The sequence below is a fragment of the Heptranchias perlo genome, chromosome 3, assembly GCF_035084215.1.
Source record: "Heptranchias perlo isolate sHepPer1 chromosome 3, sHepPer1.hap1, whole genome shotgun sequence".
Lineage (NCBI taxonomy): Eukaryota > Metazoa > Chordata > Chondrichthyes > Hexanchiformes > Hexanchidae > Heptranchias > Heptranchias perlo.
In genome coordinates, this window is record NC_090327.1 from 99,090,423 (window position 1) to 99,114,142 (window position 23,720).

Below are 23,720 nucleotides of genomic sequence, written 5' to 3' on the forward strand. Positions count from 1 at the left end.
TTCAAGACTAAGATCAATAGATTTTTGATAGATGAGGATATTGAGATTAGGACTAAAGGCAGGTAAATGGAGCACTCAACGTGCGGTTTGATTGGAGCACTGTGTCATAGGAACAGGAGTAGGCCATTCAGCCCCTCGTGCCTGCTCCACCATTTGATAAGATCATGGCTGATCTGTGATCTTACTCCATATACCTGCCTTTGGCTCATATCCCTTAATACCTTTGGTTGCCAAAAAGCTATCTGTCTCAGATTTAAATTTAGCAATTGAGCTAGTATCAATTGCCGTTTGCAGAAGAGTTCCAAATTTCTACAACTCTTTGTGTGTAGAAATGTTTTCTACTCTCGCTCCTGAAAGGTCTGGCTCTAATTTTTAGACTGTGCCCCCTACTCCTAGAATCCCCAACCAGCGGAAATAGTTTCTCTCTATCCACCCTATCCGTTCCCCTTAATATCTTATAAACTTCGATCAGATCACTCCTTAACCTTCGAAACTCGAGAGAATACAGCCTCAATTTGTGTAATCTCTCCTCGTAACTTAACCCTTGAAGTCCAGGTATCATTCTAGTAAACCTATGCTGCACTCCCTCCAAGGCCAATATATCCTTCCGAAGGTGCGGTGCCCAGAGCTGCTCACAGTGCTCCAGGTGCGGTGTAACCAGGGTTTTGTATAGCTGCAGCATAACTTCTGCCCCCTTGTACTCCAGTCCTCTAGATATAAAGGCCAGCATTCCATTAGCCTTCTTGATTATTTTCTGCACCTGTTCATGACACTGCAATTACCTATGTACCTGAACCCCTAAGTCCCTTTGGACATCCACTGTTTTTAAACTTTTTACCATTTAGAAAGTACCCTGTTCTATCCTTTTTTGATCCAAAGTGGATGACCTCACATTTGCCTACACTGAATTCCATTTGCCACAGTTTTGCCCATTCACCTAATCTATCAATATCCCTTTGTAATTTTATGTTTTCATCTACAATGCTTACAATGCCATCAAATCTTTGTGTCATCGGCAAACTTAGATATGAGACTTTCTATGCCTTCATCTATGTCGTTAAGAAATATTGTGAATAATTGAGGCCCCAAGGTAGATCCCTGAGGGACTCCACTAGTCACATCCTGCCAATGTGAGTACCTTCCCATTATCCCTACTCTGTCGCTTTTCACTCAGCCAACTTCCTAACCAAGTCCGTACTTTTCCCTCGATTCCATGGGCTTCTATCTTAGCTAACAGTCTCTTATGTGGGATCTTATCAAATGCCTTCTGGAAGTCATATAAATAACATCCATTGACATTCCCCTGTCCACTACTTTAGTCACCTCTTCAAAAAATTCAATCAGGTTTGTCAGGCACGACCTACCTTTGACAAATCCATGCTGGCTCTCTCTGATTAACTGAAAATTCTCAAGGTGTTCAGTCACCCTATCCTTAATTATAGACTCCAGCATTTTCCCCACAACAGATGTTAGGCTAACTGGTCTATAATTCCCCGGTTTCCCTCTCTCTCCTTTCTTAAAAAGCAGAGTGACGTGCAATTTTCCAATCTAGAGGGACAGTTCCTGAATCCAGAGAACTTTGAAAGATTATAGTTAGGGCATCTGCAATGTGCTCACCTACTTCCTTTAAAACCCTGGGATGGAAACCATCTGGTCCTGGGGATTTGTCACTCTTTAGTGCTATTATTTTCTTCATTACTGTTGCTTTACTTATGTTAATGTTATCAAGTCCCTGTCCCCGATTCAATATTAGTTTTCTTGGGATTTCTGGCATGCTATCCTCTTTTTCTACTGTAAATACTGATGCAAAGTAATTGTTCAACATGTCCGCCATTTCCCCATTGTCAATGACAATATCCCCACTTTCAGTTTTTAAGGGGCCAACACTGCTCCTGACCACCCTCTTTTTCCTAATATAACTATAAAAGTTCTTTGTATTGGTTTTGCTATCCCTTGCAAGTTTCTTTTCATACTCTCTTTTTGTAGTTTTTACTATCTGTTTTGTGACCCTTTGTTGATCTTTGTATCTTTCCCATTCGCCAGGATCTGTGCCATTTTTTGCCTTTTTGTATGCCCTTTTGTTATGTCTTATACTGTCCCTTACTTCTTTAGTTGTCCATGGCTGTTTTTTTTGGCAAGTAGAGTTCTTGCCCCTCAGGGGTATAAACCGATTCTATATCACGTTAAATGTTTCTTTAAACATTTCCCACTGATCATCAGTCGTTTTACACTTTAACAGATTTGCCCAGTTTACTGTGGACAGTCTCTGACTCATCCCATTGAAGTCGGCCTTACCCAAGTCTAGAATCTTAGCAGCTGATTCACATTTTTTCCCTTTCAAACACTACCTTGAACTCGATCATGTTATAATCGCTATTGGATAGATGTTCACGCACAGTCAAGCTGTTAACTAAATCTGGTTCATTACTCATTACTAAATCTCGTATGGCTTGTCCCCTTGTTGCCTCTAGGACATACTGCTGTATAAAACTATCCCAGACCCACTCAAAAAATGCACTACCTTTCTGACAGTTGCTAGTCTGCTTTTCCCAATCTATGTGAAGGTTAAAGTACTCCATTAAGACCACTATGCCTTTGTTACATGCTTGTCTAATCTCTGCATTTATACAATCTAGCACTTCAGAGCTGCTGTCAGGGGTCCTATACACAACTCCCACTATAGTCTTAGATCCTTTCCTATTTCTTAATTCAACCCATAAGGTCTCTGTTGGCTGCTTACCTCTCGTTATATCCTCCTTTATCATTGAATTGATTTAATCTCTAATCACTAAGTCTACTCCTCCCCCTCTTCCATTTTCCCTATCTCTCCTGTGGACCTTATAACCTGGTATATTTAGTTCCCAATCCTGACCATCCTGCAGCCATGTCTCAGTAATAGCTATCATGTCATACCCTCCAATTTGAATTTGAACCTGTAGTTCATTTAATTTATTCCTTATACTCTGTGCATTTGTATATAGAACTCTTAGTCGTTTTAAGTATGACTTCCGCCGACCTGTTTTAGTTATAAAGTTCTGGTTCTATTTACTTTGTTGATTGCTGTTCCACAATGGCTGGATGTATTGAGAATTGAGTCTTTTAAGAATCAGAAAGTAGGAGCGTCCAAAGTGCCTGGAAGAAAAATTGAGAGCGAACGTGTATAAAATGCATACAGAAGCGAGAAGAAACAAAGTGACTTAGAGAAAGAACTTTTCTTTGACTAAGAAAATCTGAAAGAATGGAAGGCAAACAGAAAGTCAGAAAATGGATAAATTAGAGCAGGAAGACTAGCAGATACACGGGAAGAGAGACATACGTTTCATTTTTCGTTGAATTTTCAACACCGCCTGGGGAAGTCAAGGAACGCATGTAATTGCTGGGTTAAGCAGTGATGTGTCCAGACAGAGAAACCCAAACAAACTCCATGCGCTGTTTTCCCGGGTAAATGACGTCAGACGCGCAGTGCACGACGCGTCACGCAACGCCTGCATATAAACTTTAAAAACTATTTAAAGGGGAACCCTCCCCCCCACCCTGGAAAATGTTTTTAATTTTCCTCACGGGATAAAGGTATCGAGAGTCGAAGCGACCGGCCTTTAATAACGTTGTTTGTTTTATTGGTATTTAACGGTGTGACGTCAGGCGACAGTTGGGGCTTGTACGTCCGTCCATGTTGGATCGGGATTTGGGAGCGGCGGCGGCCGGAGCGGGAGCAGCAACCGCAACGGCAGCCATGAATGGGATTACCAGGGGCCGCTTTGAGGTGAGTCCATCTCTTCCTCCCCGTGGTAACCGCCTCACCGACAGTTCGCAGAGGAGTCGCGCATCCTTGCATCGACAGCACGGGGCGATGATGATGATGATGATGAGGCCCGTGTGTGGGCTGGGGTAAGGAGGAGTGTACCTCCCCCCTGCCCCATCGTATGCTGCAGCCCCGCTTCAAAGCAACGGCCAGGTCGGAGGAGAATGGGGCCCAGCTGGTGCGAAGGGCTGGGCTGGGCTGTCAAGGGAGCTGAGCCCCGAATAGGTGGCGGGTCCAGTCACCAGGGGCTTCAAGACAAGAGGGCGACGTTCGGTTCATTGTTTGTGAACCGAGACGTTTCTGGTTAATGTCGGGATGGGGGGAGACTGCAGTATTACTGAGCGTCGTTTTAAAAAGGGAAGCAGCTGATTGTAAAACAAGTGTTTGGTGCATCGTTGCTATCCCAGGCACCTATCTGGTTACCGAGTGTGCAGTTGGGTTTATGTAAATGTCAGCAATTCATAGACACCGGAGAATAATTGCAGTTTGGTGAAATCCTGAGCATCAGGATTTAAGATGTATCTATGCCTTTTGACATTCAGCTACTGAAACTTAAAACTGCTATGCGGCATTGCCAATGTTCTTTGTTTTATTTGAATGGGCGGTTCAAATGTATTTCCATAACCGATTTCTGCAAATGTTTTAAACGTCTTCCCACGTCCGGTAATTGAAGTTGTCTACAGTTTGTTTTAAGTCCATCAAGACTCTGGATGAGATGAAGGTGGGGGGAGGGGTGTAAAGACTGAATGTCGTGAAGGGGAGATCAGTAAGTAAGAGGGTAGTGTAGCTGGATATATTTTAACTTGCATGTATGATATTTAATAAAGATTTTGACCACTCCCTTCACCCAAAATTAAAGATAGTTTGTGTACTGTAAAACTACAATAGTGTTTTTGCCTTTCATAGCTTGTTCTTTTTTGTCGCTTACTTTCTGTTTTTTCTCTGCTTTCCTTTCCTCAGCCACTTTGCAAGCTCTCCAAGTGAAGGAGAATTGAGTTTTTAATGGTGACTTTATGTGCACTTTTGCATTGGAGACATAGAGCAGTTTACCAGTGCTAATGATCATTATATGCCCTGCCTCCTTTAGTGGACCTCATGATTCCCCCTTGCTTGGATACAAAATCTGAAGGAGCTGGTGGTGAGGAGAAACACTATTAGTACAGTAGGGAGGGATGAGTTTATGATACATTAATCAGTTAAGCTTGTATTTTTTTCTGACCTCTGTCCCTTGTGGGTAGCCATCTGACTTCTGCTTGGGACCTTCCACAGCAATACAGCTGAGATTGGGAATTTAGTGGAGAGAAATTGTACTTGTTTCCAGCCATTCTGTTATGTTCTAATGTGCTTTGCTACTTGCTGCTCAGGTGTGTAATCAATGAGGCTTGTTTAAAAGGGACACATTTTGATGAGCCCATTCTGAGGTGAATCTCTGTGCCAACATTATTCAAACTAAAAGTTGTGTGTTAGGGGTTCACCTAGGAACTTTTGAGACCAACACTTAATGTCTTTTTCAGCCCTGACATGAAAAACCTTCATGAAATAGGAAAAGGGGAGAGGGGGGGGCAAGAGAAACATCTTGCCCTTTTTTCCTTGTAGGTGTGTGTACAGTGCAAAATTGCTCTGAAGTTAAAGTAAACTTTTTATGGGTAGAGTAGCAGTAGGTTGTGCTGTACCTGACCTGGCAAAGCTTGACATGGATAGTGAGTCCCAAAAGTGAGAGTGTATTTAGTTCTCCAGTGCAGACTTCTTCACTTTGAGCATCCAAGAAGTGTAAGCATCCTGGGGATCTCCATCAGATGCATCGGGAAAGAGAATTGTTACCCTGAAGGTTTGTGTGCTTCCTTCACCATTCCATGTTGTTTGGTGAGATCAATATTTTTAAATTTTGGGCCAGATTTGGCCCTTGTTAATTTTTGCTGTTTTTTTTTTACTTTGTTCTTTCTGATCTTGAGTTTTTGCCAGCATATTGCAGGTTTTGGATGTGCTACATTGAAATTTGGATGTGTTACATTGAAATTTGGATGTGTTGAAAATATTTTGATCCTTTAACTGTAATGCCTTCCATCAATAAAATACCACACTATTCTCTAAACCTTGGAGAAGCCCAAGTATAAACAAATACCAGAAGAGAATGACTTGATTTATCCTTGTCTGTGCTTGTACCTCTGAATTTTATAACTTAAATCAAATGCTTGCAGTGGAAACTTGTAAGCCTTTATAATTACCAGTTTTACTTCATGCAAAGTCATCAAGGGCATGCTTTTAACCTGTTTGGGTACGATAATTTTGGGACAGATCTTGCAAAAGGTACTTCCATTATCTAGCCCCACTAGCAGAATAGGCATAAATTTTTCAAGAAATATGGCTTTTAAAAAGGTATTTATCACTGGAGTACAGCTCTGATAGCCAACTGTACATGAGGGCAGGATGACTGGGTAGTCTCATAATATGTAAACACCATGCCCCTCCTAGGCATCACCAGGATATCTGCCTCCTTCACCTTGAGACATTAGGGAGGGGTGAGAGTCAAAATCCCTGTAGTATTTTAGACTGTGCGGTATAGCCACTTGCAGATGGTGGTATCTCGTTTCCCAGCAGAGGGTTGCATTGATCTTTTCAAATTGTAGTGCCATGCCACTTTGTGGATCCCTGCTCTATTCTTGTATAGGGGATAGATATGTGACACAAAATAAGGTTTGTGTATACTGTGTTCAGTTAGTGTTTAATTAGGCTGTAGTAAATTAGATTATATTTGTTTTTTTTTCTTGTAATATTTTATTTGTAAATAACAGTTTAAAAATAGAATCCCATTAATTCAAGTTTAGTGACTTGATTACTATGATCTAATAACTTTTTTTTTCATTCCATTTCCTTAAAGATTAGGCTTCTCAGTGCAACATATTGTAAACAATTTTACAACACCAAGTTATAGTCCAGCAATTTTATTTTAAATTCACAAGCTTTCGGAGATTTTCTCCTTCCTCAGGCAAATGTTTCAAGATCTCCTTGAAGCATTGTATAAATGCTATGTATAAATGCGTAGGCTTCAAGGAGATCTTGAAACATTTGCCTGAGGAAGGAGAAAATCTCCGAAAGCTTGTGAATTTAAAATAAAATTGCTGGACTATAACTTGGTGTTGTAAAATTGTTTACAATTGTCAACCCCAGTCCATCACCGGCATCTCCACATCAGTGCAACATAGGAATTGCTAGACGAAAAAAGACAAAGTTCCATCTAGTTCACTTTCTACTAGCCTGGTAGTCACATGATGCAACGATGATGGAGTTGTTGACTAATCATGGCAATCAATCTTTATCAATTAGTCTACAACAGACCCAGACATGAGGTGAGGAAATCATAGAAAATTTAAGGCACCGAAGGAGGCCATTCAGCCTATCATGTCTGCGCCGGCCGAAAATGAGCCACCCTGCCTAATCCCACTTTACAGCACTTGGTCTGTAGCCTTGTAGGTTACAGCATTTCAAGTGCACATCCAAGTACTTTTTAAATGAGTTGAGGGTTTCTGCCTCTACCACCCTTTCAGGTAGTGAGTTCTGGACCCCCACCACCCTCTGGGTGAAAATTCTTTTTCCTCAGCTCCCCTCTAATCCTTCTACCAATCACTTCAAATCTATGCCTCCTGGATATTGACCTCTGCTAAGGGAAATAGATCCTTCCTATCTACTCCATTAAAGCCCCTCATAATTTTGTACACCTCAATTAAATCACCCCTCAGCCTCCTGTGTTCCAAGGAAAACAACCCCAGCCTATCCAATCTTTCCTTATAGCTAAAATTCTCCAGTCCTGGCAACATCCTTGTAACTCTCCTCTGTACCCTCTCTAGTGCAATCACAGCTTTCCTGTAATGTGACCAGAACTGTACACATTATTCAAGCTGTGGCCTAACCAGTGTTTTATATAGTTCCAGCATAACCTCCCTGCTCTTATATTCCATGCCTCAGCTAATAAAGAAAAGTATTCCATATGCCTTCTTAACCACCTTATCTACTTTTCCTGCTACCTTCAGGGATCTGTGGACATGCACTCCAAGGCCCCTCACTTCCTCTACACCGCTCAGTATCCTCCCATTCATTGTGTATTCCCTTGCCTTGTTTGCCCTCCCCAAATGCATTACCTCACTTTTCTCCGGATTGAATTCCATTTGCCACTTTTCTGCCCACCTGACCAGTCCATTGTTATCTTCCTGCAGTCTACAGCTTTCCTCGTCACTATCAATCACACGCCAATTTTTGTATCATCTGCAGACGACTTAATCATGCCCCCTACGTTTAAGTCCAAATCATTAATATATACCACAAAAAGCAAGGGACCTATTACCGAGCCCTGCGGAACCCCACTGGAAACATCCTTCCAGTCACACAAACACCCGTCGACCATTGCCCTTTGCTTCCTGCCAACTTGCCACTTTCCCTTGGATCCCATGGGCTTGTATTTTTTTGACCAGTCTGCCATATGGGACCTTGTCAAAAGCCTTGCTAAAATCCATGTAGACTACATCAAATGCACTACCCCATCTACCCTCCTAGTTACCGCCTCAAAAATTCAATCAAGTTGGTCAGACATGACCTTCCCTTAACAAATCCATGCTGACTGTCCTTAACTACTCCCAGTGGTGGAAAGCTTTGGGAACCATAACCCCAAGTCACCTGTTCCCCATAAGCTAAATTTACGATGTCATCTCTCAAATTACTCGCATAGTATATCCCAAAATATTATTTTCTGAAAGAAACCTATCTAATTTTCAATTGAATGAATCAGTACTATCTGCTACCACAATCTCCCTAGGGATCTTGTACCATTGATTTAGCACTCATTGAAATAATGGTTCAGTAGATTAGTTTTGAATTTACCCCCCTTCGACCCCAGGCCATGTCCTCTGGTTCTACTATTTGGGACAAGGTGAAACAGCTTGTCGTGGACTACATTATCTAGTCCCTTTGGAATCCTAAAAACAGCAATCATCGCCTCTCAACCTCTTTTCCAGTGAGAACATGCCCAATTTACATAATCGCTTGTCATAATCCAATCACTCCAACCCCTCAATCATTCTGGTTGCTTTCTTCGTTTCAATAGCTACAATATCCTTTCTGTACTAGGGCAACCAAAATTGTACACAATATTCTAAGTGCCGTCGCACCAATGATATATGAAGTGGCAGGATTACCTCACTATTTCGGCTCAATATTGACCTCTTAATATATCCCAACACCTGATTTGCTTTCTTCATTGCTACTAGGCATTGTTGCAATAGCTTCAATTTATTGTCAGTTAGGACCCCCCAGAGTTCTTTAATTTCTATGTATCTTATTTTCTTTCCGTTTAAGTAATAGTTCCTTCCTGGTTTTTTTTTGTCCCCATATGAAGCACTTTGCATTTCTCTACATTGAATTTTATCTGCCTCCTGTCTATCCAATTCCCAAGTATATCCAAATCATTCTTTAGTTTATCCTATTAAGCTTTGCAGTCTACCAAGTTCATTAGCTTTGTATCATCTGTAAATATAGCCATAGCTCTTGTGACTCCTAACTCTATCATTTATGAAGATATTAAACAAACGAGGTCCCAAAACAGACCCCTGGGGGAACCCTCTGGTAACATTCCCCTGTACCATCACCTGGGTTCTGTTGGTCAACCAATTATGTATCCATTGTAAAATATTTCCACTGATTCCTGCTATCTTTATTTTTAGTACCATCCCTTTCAGAGGAACTGTAACAAAGGCCTTACTGAAATCCAAGTGTACCACACCCACTGCCTTACCCCTATCAAGTTCCTTTGTCATACTCTCAAAGAAAACCAGTAAGTTACATTGACAAGACCTCCCCTTCATGAACCCATATTGACTCTCTTTTGACCTTATTTCTATCCAGATGCTCCATGATCTTAAGGATTTCCATTACTTTACCCATGATGAATGTCAAACTCATTGACCTGTAGTTTCCTGGGTCACTTTTGCTACCTTTTTTAAAAAATAGTCTTTCTACAGTCCCCAGGCACCTCTCCAGTATTCAGTGCTTTCTGGAAGATTTGTGACAGAGTTCCTGCAATATCTTCTTATTTCCTTAAGAATCCTCGGATGCGTTGAGATTTATTTACCTTAAAGTTGCACAGCTATTCGGCCACCATGCTGGTAATAATGTGACCAGTGTTACAACTTGACTCTGCAACACCCTATAGTTCCCTTTCCAGATCAAATCAGTTACCTGTCTTCTCCTTAGCAAAAAACTTAATTAGCACTTTGGCAGATGGAATCCTGTATCTTCATTTGCTCAGGAGAACAGACTTCTGGTTCCCATTTTCTCCATTGATATTTGCCAAGGAGTCTCCTTTGAATGTAGGTACTCCTCATCATCGATATCAGTTCTCAGATTTTGAGATTAATAGCAGGCCTTAAAGTCTTAGCTGAAATTTAGCTTAAAGAAGCAAACACTTGGCAAAGAATAAAAGGGGGTTCAAAAGATTGATTTAGTTTGATGCCAATGTTGGAATAATTTTACTGGGAAATGAACAATCTGTGGAGCTCCAAAGAGTACCCTGTAAATAAGTTTTAAAAAAAAAGAAATAGATGCTTGAGAATGTATTTAGAGAGTAAATATTTATAGTACTTGCATCTCGAAAGATGTTCTTTTAAAAGCACCGTTGGCATCGTGTTTTATTTACACATCCCCCTTGAAGAGGCCCACTCCAACTGCTTTAGTGACAAGTGAATATAATACAAGACAGTCCTGTGGGGTACGCATCTTGGGATTCTTTCTTGCTCTAACACAAGACAGTGGTTTTGTTTAGTTCAGTGCATGGTTGGCCTTAATTTGAAAGTGGCACTGTATAGATTGGGGTTAGTGCTACTAAACCGCAAAAATATGGAGTGTCTTTTAAAAGGTACGTGACTGACATCAACTTGCATTTATATAGTGCCTTTTAATGTAGACAAAGGAGCGTCAAAAAAAAAGATGGTGAGCCAAAGGAGGTGTTATTAGGAAGGGTGAACAAAAGTGTGGTCATAGAGGTGGGGATTAAAGAATGTATTAAAAGAGGAGAGGGAGGCAGGAGGGTTTAAGGAGAGAATTCCAGCGCATGAGGCCTCAGTGGTTGAAAGCATGGTTGCCGTTTGTAGGCTAAGGAGGGGGGGAGCTGCCCAAAAGGGCTGGAAGAAATTAGAGATAAGGAGGGGTGAGGCTATGAAGGGACCAATGATGATCCTTTTGACTGAATTTGTCTGACCAGATAGTGAAGAACAAGCCCCATCCATCTCTGCAAGCCTTGAGTTGGATTATGATTAATTTCCTGCGATTAAGCACCATAATATTTTTTTGTAGGAATATTGTAATCCTCAGATAATCAATTCCACTGACTCTTTTGTGAAGGAGTAATGTCCATTGATGACCCAAATCAAAATGTATTAAAGTAAATTAAGATAAATCAGACTTGATCAACATGTTCTCTGAAACTGCTGAGGACATCATAGGTGAATTTCAAGAGGATGTGTAAGGAAGCAGGAGAGCCAGCCAGAGGTTTTCTTCCTTTTTTTTTCCCTCCACCCCCTCAAAAGCACTTTTCTTTTGCTGAGACCTGTGTCATGATTACTATTAGTGCTCTGGCAACTCTTCCAAGTGGCTGTTCTTTGTATATGAGACCAACTGCAGATTTTTGGCAGGCTATATCACTGGAGGGTATAGCACCTGAGCAGGATTGTGTTTTCACCTAACATCCCCACGTGCACTTTCTAGAGCAATCATTGTCTTGCAACTAGTGGGAACTGTTACTTTTTTTTTGCTTATTTTGCCCTTATTTTAGTAGAGAGCATCGAGGCCAGTTTTACTGCCCCTAGCTGCTACCCTGGTTGAAATCAGCTAATTCAGTCCAGCCTGAGAATTGAACTTGGGACCTTGTGGTATAAATGGTTTGGTTCTAGATTATGGGCTTGTGGTCCCTAATAGGAAGTCTGCCATGTGGATCTGGCTAATGGCTATAGTCAATGGTCCCAAATGCGTCATGAATGACAGTGGTGATATTCCAGCATGTTAGTTAGAAGTGTTTTTTTTAATCCTGATTGTGCTACATGTTGTATTGGCTTCCTTTTTGGAATTTGATTTGTGTTGTATTTGATGATTAATTGATGAGGAATGTAATGCCTAAGTGAGAGAAACGAATTTTGTTCAAATCATGTAATCTGTGTATTCAGAAGTAAAATAGTGACAGCCTCTGCACTTCATTGATCCTTATCCATTTAGTATCCAGAGGCATTGCATTCCTTTCCAAGCGAACTAAATTATAAACTCTTAGGAATACAAATAATAGGTCAATCTTTGTATTTTGTTTGCGTCTCGAGTTTTTCTTGATTGGTATCTTGCACTTTAAAAACAGAAAATCCTGGAAACACTCAGTGGGTGAGGTAGCCACTGTAAATGTTTCAGGTCGATGACCTTCCTCTCTCCACAGATGCAGCCTGACCTGATGCAGTTTCTGTTTTTATTTCAGATATCCAGCATCTGCAGAATTTTGCTTTTTTTCCCCCTTTCAGATTAAGGTGGTACTTAGTTCTGCAAAGAAATTGTATGTCATTAAGTGAAATGTAGCCACTCTGACCTATACAATATTTCATAGAACTTTTTTTTGAAAACTTGCATTTTTTTTCCTATAGGCTCATAGAAGCTGTGACAGAAGTAGAGCACTGTCCTGTTTCATATCATGAAGTATCTATTATTTTTCTCCCATGAAATGTTAGACCAATATGTTATGAATTTAAAATAGACATAAGCTAGTGGTTATATCTAGAGTACAAAAAGAATGTGAGCTTACAGACATACTCATTATCTGAAATAGCTGAGCCATCAAAATAAACTTTTCTTTAAAGAGTAGTCTGGTTGTACATTGTGTAAAGCTTTAACAATACCTGAGTAAAGCAAGCGATAGTTCTCAGTTGCTCGTTACCATGGGATTTGAGCATCCTCCAGCATTGTGTCTGATCTGGACTGTGACGCTCTCTAGAAAGAGGCCTTTTGGCGGGGAATATATACTGCCAAGCTGTTTCCCATATTTTAAGTTTGGTTTCAGAAATTGCCTTTGACAAAAATGAACTCAGTGCACAAAGTGGGAATATTCGCCTCATCTGAGAAAACATCATACCAAGAACTCTTGCAGTTTTTTGAATTGTCTAAGAATTAGGTTCTGAAAAAATATTTTAAATTCTTGTGGACTGATTCAATCTTTGTTGTTTTTTGTTAATATTCATATTGTTGGTATTTGTATTCTTTTGCATTTGTGTAAATAAATTTGACTTGTAGTTTTAACCTGAATGGTGGTCTAATGGTGTAGTGTTTTTCTGCCCAAAGGAGAGGTTAAAAGTGCTTTTTGGGTAACCATTGCAAGGTCTGGTGCTAAGTATCTTTGTTTTAAAAAAAAAATGGCCATTGTTAATCCCAATCCCATTCATTACCCAAAGGGTTGTAAATTTCAGGTCATTGGTCAAATGGGCACACTTATGGAAATTTCCATTTGATGTGCGTACAAATAAAGTGGGGAACAGAGCCTGAATTATAATGGCATTTCTTCAGTGTTTATCACAGGTGTATTTTTAAAATAAAAATTGCATTGTAAACTGTCGGGTTAACTGTTTAAAGCTGATTTGAAAGTTTTTCATGTTAAATATTAGTTTTCTGATCATTGTGTTTTTTAATTGGCTTAGGTTTTCTCAAGCAATGATGAATCGCTCATAAATAAAAAGCTACCCAAAGAACTTCTGTTGAGGTAAGAATGTGCATTCTTTTTAAGAAATTGCCTTCTATTTATATGCACTATTAGATGCACAAACAAAAAAATGCATCTGTGCCTTTATTCTGCTCCATATGTATTGCACATAGTTTATTTTTGTGAGAGTTTATATATTTATGATTTGATGTTTAAAATACAAGCTGTAAGTATTTGCCATTTAATTTGGAAAGTGTTTTTGGTCTTGAATGAACATGGGATATATCTCTTCACTCTAGTTACATGGAAGCTCATAAAATGGTGTTAAATTATGGTTCTTGTGAAGTTACATTTGAATTTTTCTTGGCTTTGAAATGCTGTTTATTTTTAATTTTCCTGATATTCTCCTTAAGGCAGCAACACATGCCATGGTTATGTTTCCATTTAAGACTGCAGCACTTCAGTATCTAGGTCAAGTTTTTCATGTTTCAACCCGGACAGTGAGCATTGGCAGGATATTTAGCTAGGCACATCATCCAAGCCTAATAATGTTCTCAACCAGGGTCCAGAAATGTACATGTTCTTGCAAGAGTCATTGGGTAGCATCAGGAGCAGTAACCTTGGCTGGTGTTACTGCCTCCTCTTCTCCCCCCGCCCCATAAAACATATAAATCTGATGTCAAAACCGATGGGTGGATTTTGGGGAACCATTTAAATTGGGTCTCTGCCTCTTTAGAGAAGAGTTAGGGTGACATGGTGGGAGTGGGTGGTTCCTGCATCTGCCTCCTTTGTCATTGATGTTACAAATGGAGGCAGGACTGATGGAATGATATTGGAAATCCTGCCAGTTCCACGAATGGTGCCCCCAATGTACTGTGCGCCCAGATGAAGCAGGCATACAGTACTTTCTGGAACGTGAAAGTGGAGTAAGGAAACTGGCTTTCCTGGAAGGACTTTTTTTTTTGTTTTTGCTATTTCGTTTGAGACCTACTGGCTGTCCATTGTTGCCATTTTCACCATCCCATCTTCCCATCTCCTCTCTGTTCCAACCCCCCCCCCCCCCGGGTCAAAGCAGGTACCCCAGCTATGCTGATGCTGGCACAGGTGACTGGAAATTTCGCTGTGGTCAGGCACGTAACAGGAAGTGCTGCTCTTCATTGTGTGATCATGTTTTCAGGCTGGGATATTGAGGTTGAATGTCGTGCTCCTGATGTTACCCCTGCTGACATCAGCTAGCTCAGTACAGATTAGGGAAGAAGTCTGTGTGACTTTACTTTTGGTATGGATCAGTACCACAGCTTGTGGTGTGTTTATGTAAGGAATCTTAAAACACCAGGTTATAGTCCAACAGTTTTATTTGAAAATCACAAGCTTTTGGAGGCTTTCTCCTTCGTCAGGTGAGTGTCGGATTCCTTGAAAATTATCACATATATAGTCAGATATATGCGGTAATTTTCAAGGAATATATTCTCTGACTATATATGCAGTAATTTTCAAGGAATCCGACACTCACCTGACGAAGGAGAAAGCCTCCGAAAGCTTGTGATTTTCAAATAAAACTTGGACTATAACCTGGTGTTGTAAGATTCCTTACATTTGTACACCCCAGTCCATCACCGGCATCTCCACATTGTGGTGTATTTACCCATTGAGTTATTGGGACCCATTCAGTTCTGTAAAAGAATTCGCAATTAAATATTGCATTTTCTTAGCTCAAAGAAGTATAACTGCTTACTAGAATGCAATTCCAACCAAAGTGTAGGTTTGTGCCATTGAAAGGGTTAACCTGTCCTTTTTTAGGATGTTGCGTTAAACATAATGTAGGTATGTTGTAGCTTGCATAGTGAATCAAGTTTTTACATGAAACTAATAGGTTAATGGGAGATGTGTAAATGGTGCAAGACAACATTGGCAGTGGTAATGTAGGTCTATTGCGTCCTTCAGCAGCAAATCTGTCGAGCTAGGTAATTTTATTAGTTGCGTTATTACAATAACAAGTTCATGGATTTTACAGAATTATTTTTGTTAAATTTATAACTGAGCAGTATCATAAGTTGCTGCTGTCTAACATTTTTTCCCATTGCATCTGATGTGTACAGTATTCTCCGATTTTGCAGTCTGTTGGGTAATACCCGTAACTTCTCTACTATGCCCAAACATTGGATCTAAAAATGTCCCTGTGTTCAATAACAGAGGCAAATTGCATTTGAGATGAATCCACAGTTCTACACTACCACCATCTTGGCAGTTGGAGTCCACAATCCTTTGAGGAAGGTTACAGTGCTAGAATACCATAGTACTTGTGTCAAAATTTTGCTCAAACTTTGGTTAAAATTAGGAAAATTTAAAATTCTGATTACCACTGGGATTTAATTTTCATTTAAATTGATTTAATTAGATTACTTACTGTTCTCTCCCTTAATTATTGTGAATGTTTCTTTCGTTTTAGAATGCGGAGTAGGATTTTAGAATCCACGTAGCATAAATAACTTGTTTTTCCTTATTTGGATCTATGGGTGAGAATGTTCATGTGTATTTTATTTTTCTGCATATTGCCTACCTTTGTGGCAATCTATGTAATGAAACATGTGACATGGGTCAGGCTTTTATCAGGAGCTAAATCTGCAGTTGAAAACCTCCCCAAAATTCTTAGTGGTGGGGAAAAATGCCCAGCAGAAGCAGTTGTGCAATATCTTGATGCTGTGGAATCAGATCCACTTACATTGCAGGGCGGATTCCAGAACAATGGTGCATGAGTAGTTGCTTGAAAGTTTTAGTTTGCAACTTAATTTCTGGCAAGTGGACTTCCTCAATGGCAGGCCGAGGTCCTTGTGAGCCAGAATTGGGGAAAACTGCATTGCTGGCCTGTGCAAGTTGGCTGGGTGCACAGACTTCTGTAGTCAGAAAAAGAAATGCCTTATTCGCCAGCACTCATAGTGTTTATATTTTTGTCTGGGGCTGGTGCCTCCTGGAGAGGGTTGAGGGGTCGGGGTGGGGATGAAGAGCGAGACCTATGTAAGTGTTCTTTGACCAGAAAGATGACAAAAACTAAGATGTTCACAACTATTAGTTGCTTTGGATAAAACCTCCCATCGACTGCAGTTATCATAAGTTAAGTAGTACAAGCTAATTCCTGAATATTCACAAACATGGAAAAAGTACAACAAGAGGTAAACAAAATTACTGACAGTTTGAAGCCTCGCAGCGTCCACATCCAGGGTATCTTGGCTGAGACAGAGGGGAAGGGGAACAAACAAGCTATTGTATTGACATTAGCCATTTTGTTGCAGCAACTAAATAAAATTCTTTATTCCTTCCACCATAAATCTTGGTTACTTTTGAAAATATAAGCTCAGAAGTTAATGCAACCAATATATTGAGGGCAGTAGCCTGTAAAATCCATAATTTAAATACACTTCTAGCTTTTAAAAAAAAAAATACACCACACTACTCTTTTTCTGATGATTTTACTGCTTGGAGGTCAGAAGATTCTTCTACACATCACAAGATGAAGAATTTGTGGTGGATGTCTTATACTTTTATACTTGTTTCTTGCAAAATGCAATGTGCTCAGTAATATACCTGACCATTGGAGGGAGGCGGGGTGATAGGGGGTGACGAGGTGGCTGTAGGTACATGTTAACTGCATCAGAAATCCTTGGGCTACGTATTCCAGTTTTTTTTTCAGCTGAATTCTGCTCTCCACTATGCCATGTATTGTTGGAAATTCTTGTGTGCTCAAGCCCCTCACTCACAAAAGGGGAAACACTGAGACTTCCCACTAAAGTCACTATTGCATATCTTCTAGTTTCTGATTCAGTTTGGGCTTGGGAGCAGGTAGCAGATCTACTGCCATAATGTTAAAACTAAGCTCCAGAGTAGTCCACAGGATTGGTAGTCAAAAAGCTTATTCCTGTGTGCCTGTGATGGGTATTTGTGAAATCGAAAGATATTTGAAGCTTCAAATGGTATGTGTAGCTGCTTTTACCACTGAATTAATTGATACTGGCCCTGTGATTTGTGAGTCCTTGATGTTGGAACACTTCAGAATTGGGCAGTATATTGAGATGAGTCAGCATTTATCAATCTTGACAAGTTTAGACAATGGGCAATAGATTTGAAGAAGCCAGATGAGGTCAAATTCCATTGTAATTGACAAATAGGGTGTTCTTAGAGTTCCGTTATATATAATTGTGGCTCCGGCTTTGTGATCTTTTTAATTCTGTAGGTGTTTGTAATTCTACTTTTCTGGGCAGTAAAAATACAGCTCTGCCATATGCTGCCTTTCACTTACAAATTAAAGGATGCTCATTTGATATTAAAATCAAACTGATTTTATTATACAGAAGACCATAAGTTTCTTGCAGCTATTTGGTGTCTGCTCTGTCACATCCCCGATCACTTATACATTGTTGTAAATTTCCCTGATAAGCCCACTGCCTATTGACAACCAAAGATCAGCTCATTTTGCCCAGATTGTTTTGACAAAATAGATGAAGCTGCTTTAATAATGTTTAGATTCAGTCACATGTAAGAATTTTACCATTTGATTTTTGTAGGGATGCCATCTATCATGGGCGTGTATACTCCCGTGTTTTTCAAATCTCACCATTATTCTAAGATGACTCCCTTCACAACACAGACTATCCTGTCCTTCAGGCTGTGCTGTCCCCAGCACAGGTGATTCATCGGAATTGTGTATGATGCCCCAACCCCCCCCCACACCCTGGCTTTTTTGCCTTGTTTTCTTCCCTCGAAGCAGTTATTGCTAATTAATTAAAAATTCCAAAAATAAAAAGTTTAAAAAAAACTTTGGAATTGTGACCAATCTGTATATGGCATGCTTATACAGTGATATAGAGTTTTAGAGGGAACCTGATTGAAAAATATTGCGTCTGTCATGTCAGTGTATCTCACTCGGGCAATAAGGTTTTGTCATTTTTTTTATTCGTTCATGGGATGAGGGCGTCGCAGGCGAGATCAGCATTTATTGCCCATCCCTAATTGCCCTTGAGAAGATGGTGGTGAGCCGCTGCCTTGAACCGCTGCAGTCCATGTGGTGAAGGTTCTCCCACAGTGCTGTTAGGAAGGGCGTTCCAGGATTTTGACCCAGTGACGATGAGGAACGGCGATATATTTCCAAGTTGGCATGGTGTGTGACTTGGAGGGGAACGTGCAGGTGGTATTGTTCCCATGTGCTTGCTACCCTTGTCCTAGGTGATAGAGGTCGCGGGTTTGGGAGGTGCTGTCGAAGAAGCCTTGGTGAGTTGCTGTAGTGCATCCTGTAGATGGTACACACTGTAGACATGGTGCACCAGTGGTGAAGGGAGTGAATGTTTAGGGTGGTGGATGGTGTGCCAATCAAGCGGGCTGCTTTGTCCTGGATGGTGTCAAACTTCTTGAGTGTTGTTGGAGCTGCACTCCTCCAGGCAAGTGGAGAGCATTCCATCACACTACTGACTTGTGCATTGTAGATGGTGGAAAGGCTTTGGAGAGTCAGGAGGTGAATCACTTGCTGCAGAATACCCAGCCTCTGCACTGCTCTTTTATAGCCACTGTATTTATATGGCTGGTCCACTTACGTTTCTGGTCAGTGGTGACCCCCAAGATGTTGATGGTGGGGAATTCGGCGATGGTAATGCCGTTGAATGTCAAGGGGAGGTGGTTAGACTCTGTCTTGTTGGAGATGGTCATTGTCTGGCGCTAACGTTACTTGCCACTTATGAGCCCAAGCCTGGATGTCATCCAGGTCTTGCTGCATGCCGGCACAGACTGCTTCATTATCTGAGGGGTTGCGAATGGAACTGAACACTGTGCAATCATCAGCGAACATCCCCATTTCTGATCTTATGATGGGGGGGAAGGTCATTGATGAAGCAGCTGAAGATGGTTGGGCCTAGGACACTGCCCTGAGGAACCCCTGCAGCAGTGTGCTGGGGCGGAGATGGTTGGCCTCCAACAACCACTACCATGTTCCTTTTTGCCAGGTATGACTCCAGCCACTGGAGAGTTTTTCCCCTGATTCCCATTGACTTCAGTTTTACTAGGGCTCCTTGGTGCCACACTTGGTCAAATGCTGCCTTGATGTCAAGGGCAGTCACTCTCACCTCACCTGGAATTCAGCTCTTTTGTCCATGTTTGGACCAAGGCTGAAATGAGGTCGAGAGCGGAGTAGTCCTGGCGGAACCCAAACTGAGCATCGGTGAGCAGGTTATTGGTGAGTAAGTACCGCTTGATAGCACTGTCGATGACACCTTCTGTCACTTTGCTGATGATTGAGAGTAGACTGATGGTGCGGTAATTGGCCGGATTGGATTAGTCCTGCTTTTTGTGGACAGGACATACCTGGGCAATTTTCCACATTGTCGGGTAGATGCCAGTGTTGTAGCTGTACTGGAACAGTTTGGCTAGAGGCGCAGCTAGTTCTGGAGCACAAGTCTTCAGCACTACAGCCGGGATGTTGTCGGGGCCCATAGCCTTTGCTGTATCCAATGCACTCAGCTGTTTCTTGATAGCACATGGAGTGAATCGAATTGGCTGAAGACTGGCTTCTGTGATGGTGGGGATATCGGGAGGAGGCCGAGATGGATCATCCACTCGGCATTTCTGGCTGAAGATGGTTGCAAACGCTTCAGCCTTGTCTTTTGCGTGTGTTAAATAAGTCTATTTTCTCAATGTTTTCAGTACTCCATGTTCAAAGCAGTACTGAAGGAGAGGCTCAGAGGGATGGTATTTGTGAGCCTTAATCAAATAACTGCAAGCCTGTTATACTTTTCATAGTCAGAACAACATTTAGTACTGTCAGGATTGGTGTGGCCATTAGTGTTACCTAGCTTATTTTTAAGAGTTCACAAGCAAAAAAAAAATTTCAAAAGTACTGTAGATGATAGTTGAACACCCCATTTATATTGCAGAAATTCTTCCATTGTGCATTAATATGAGCTAGTTTCCTTGCTACTGACTCTGTTCATTTAACAATGGATGTTGCAGAAGCTTGAGATTCGCATATAAGCAACTTTACCAGTTTGGTCATGATCTTTCCTGAAACTGCGAGGAAACTTGCACAGGCCAGTGAGGTAGTATAATAATCCTGTTGGTTTTTAATTGTAATCTGCATCTAACAGTAGCCTAAATCTCCTGGTGCTAATTGTATTCTATTAATTTTGTGATCCATATTTTTGGACCTATGTGCATTTCTTTACATTATCAGTGTTAAATTTAATTTACCAATTGTCTGCCTTATTGCACAAAAATACTAAATCATTTTGCAAATCTTCAGCTTCATCCCCTGTCTCTGCTGTTCTGTTTTTGGTGCTATTAGCAAACTGGCAAGTTTGCAGTTAGTTTAGCTGTCCAGGTCATTTTATGTAGATTAAGAGTTACAAAGTACTGATCATTGCAAAACTCTAGCCAACCCCTTCCATCTGCTCCTCACATGAGTACTCTGTTTCCTGCTTTTTGTCTAACCAGCTATCTAGGTCCATGTTGTACCTTGGATTGATGTGGATTTTAATTCAGTTAGAAGTCTTTCATTTGGAACCATGCTAGAAGCTTTCTAAAATACCAAATAAACTAGATTGTACAGCATGGTGGCGTACCTTAGAGCTCAGAAGCCACAATATCCTAGCAAAGGTCTTAAAAGAAGTGGCTGCAGAGATAGTACATGCATTGGTATTAATTTTCAAAAAAATTCCCTAGATTCTGGAAGGGTCCCATCACATTGGAAAATAGCAAATGTACCTCCTCTATTCAGGCTCGAGGGGTTGAATGGCCTACTCCTGCTCTTAGTTCATATGTTCGTAAGAAGATTCTGGTCACAACAAAGAAGAAAATGGACAAAAGTGTACCTGCCCATTTTCTCTAATGGACAGGAATACTGCCAGCTTCATGTATTTTGCATTCTGTTCTAAACAATGATGAATAAACATCCTAGGTCAAAGATTTTGTCTTCTGAGCAAAATAAGGTTGAATTTTTAAAAAAATCTCGGAATGTGGGTGAATCTGGCAAGGCTGCATTTATTGCTCATCCCTGAGGTGGTGTGCCTTCTCCTTGAACCACTGCAGTCTTTGTTGTGATGGTGCTTCTACAATGATATTAGCTAGGGAGTTCCAGGATATTGACCTAGTTATGATGAAGGAACGGCGCTATATACCCAAGTCAGGATGATGTGAGACTCTTAGCAGATGGTATTCCCACAATATTGCTGCTCTTGTTGTCCTTGGTGGAGGTTGCAGGGTAGGGAGGTACAATTGAAGTAACCTTGGTGAGTTGCTGCAGTGCATCCTGTTGATATATGCTGCAGTCACAATACATTGGTGGTGGAAGAGGTTGACATTGAGTTCAAGCAAACCACTTTGTCCTGGATAGTGTCGAGCTCTTTGGATGCAGCCACAGCAACGCTTAATCAGGCAAGTGGTGAGTATTCCATCAAACTTCTGATTTTGAGCCTTGTAGATAGTTGAGGGGTTTTGACTGGTCAGTTGGTGAGCCAATAATCAGAATACCCAGTCTCTGCCTCACTCTTATAGCCACGGTGTTGTTATGGCTAGTCCAGTTCAACTTCTGGTCAGTGATGACCCCCAAGATATTGATTGTAGGGGATTTGGTGATGGTAGTGTAGTTGAAGGTCAAGGGGTGATGACTGGGACATGGTCGTTACCTGGCACTTACATGGCACAAATGTTATCTGTCACTTGTCAGCCCAAGCCTGGATGTTGTCTAGTTCCTGTTGTAGGCTGTCATGAGCTACTTCATAGTTGGAGGAGTTGTAAATCATGAATGATACAACACAGAAGGAGGCCATTCAGCCCATTGTGCCTATGCCAGCTCTTTGAAAGAGCTATCCAATACCCTTTTGAAAGTTATTATTGAATCTGCTTCCACCATCCTTCCAGGCTGTGCATTCCAGATCATCATAACTTGCTGCATAAAATATTTCTCTTCATTTCACCTTTAGTTCTTTTACCAATTATCTTAAATCTGTGTCCTCTGGTTAGTGACTCTTCTGCCACTGGAAACAATTTCTCCTTATTTACTCTATCAAAACCCTTCATAATTTTGAACACCTCTTACATCTCCCCATAAACTTCTCTGCACTAAGGAGAACAACTCCAGCTTCTGTAGTCTTTCCATGTAACTGAAGTCCAGCATCCCTGGTACCGTTCTAGTAAATCTCCTCTGCACCCTCTCTAAGGCTTTGACAAACTTCCTTGCTTTTGTACTCTGCCTATGTTTATTAAGCCAAAGATCCAGTATGCTTTTTTAACAGCCTTCTCAACTTGTCCTGCCACCTTCAAAGATTTGTGTATGTACACCCCCAGGTCTCTGTTCCTGCACCCCCTTTTAAAATTGTACTATTTCGTTTTATATTACCTCTTCTCATCCTACCAAAATGCATCACTCCACATTTCATCTGCCATGTGTCTGGCCATTCCACCAGTCTATATGTCCTCCTAAAGTCTGTTACTATCCTCACTGTTTACTACATTTCATGTCATCTGCAAACTTTGAAATCATGCCCTGTATACCCAAGTCCAGGTCATTAATATATATCAAAGAGCAGTGCTCCCAACACAGAGCTCTAGGGGACACCACTGCACACGTCCCTCCAGTCTGAAAACCAACCCTTCACCACTACTCTATGCTTTCTGCCCCTTAGTTTATTTTGTATCCGCATAGCCACTGCTCCTTTTAATCCCTGGAGCTTTAATTTTGCTAATAAGTATTATGTGGTTCTTTATGAAATGCCATTTGAAATTCCATATACACATCAACCACGCTACCTTCATCAACCCTCTCCGTTACATCATCAAAGAATTTAATCAAGTTAGTCAAACGCAATTTGCCTTTAACATCTGAGTTGGCTTTCATTTATTATCCCATGTTTTTCCAAGTGCTAATTAATTTTGTCCCTAATTATTGTGTGTCCAAAGTTTCCCACCACAGACATTAGGCTGACTGGCCTGTAGTTGCTGGGTTTATCCCCCTCTCCTTTTTTGAACAGTATGCAATCCATCAGTCCTCTGGCACCGCTCCCATATCTAAGGAGGATTGGAAGATTGTGGCCAAAGGCTTTGCTATCTCCACCCTTCCTTCCTAGGATGCATCCCATTCGGACCAGGTGCAATGGAACGGAACACTGTGGAATATTCAACGAACAGCCCCACTCCTGACCTTTATGATGGAGGGAAGGACATTGATGAAGCAGC

At 41.0% G+C, this 23,720-nt stretch overlaps 1 protein-coding gene across 2 annotated transcripts in view; it reads left to right on the plus strand.

Moving 5' to 3' along the window:
• The first annotated feature begins 3,562 nt into the window (after positions 1-3,562).
• Positions 3,563-23,720, plus strand: part of fbxl2 (F-box and leucine-rich repeat protein 2) — a 180,942-nt gene continuing 160,784 nt past the window's right edge. For both annotated transcript variants that reach the window (XM_067981069.1, XM_067981076.1), the window contains exons 1-2: positions 3,563-3,763; positions 13,510-13,571. In XM_067981069.1, coding sequence (XP_067837170.1) covers positions 3,671-3,763; positions 13,510-13,571 — 155 coding nt within the window. In that variant the 5' untranslated portion in view covers positions 3,563-3,670. The remainder of the gene's footprint in view (positions 3,764-13,509; positions 13,572-23,720) is intronic.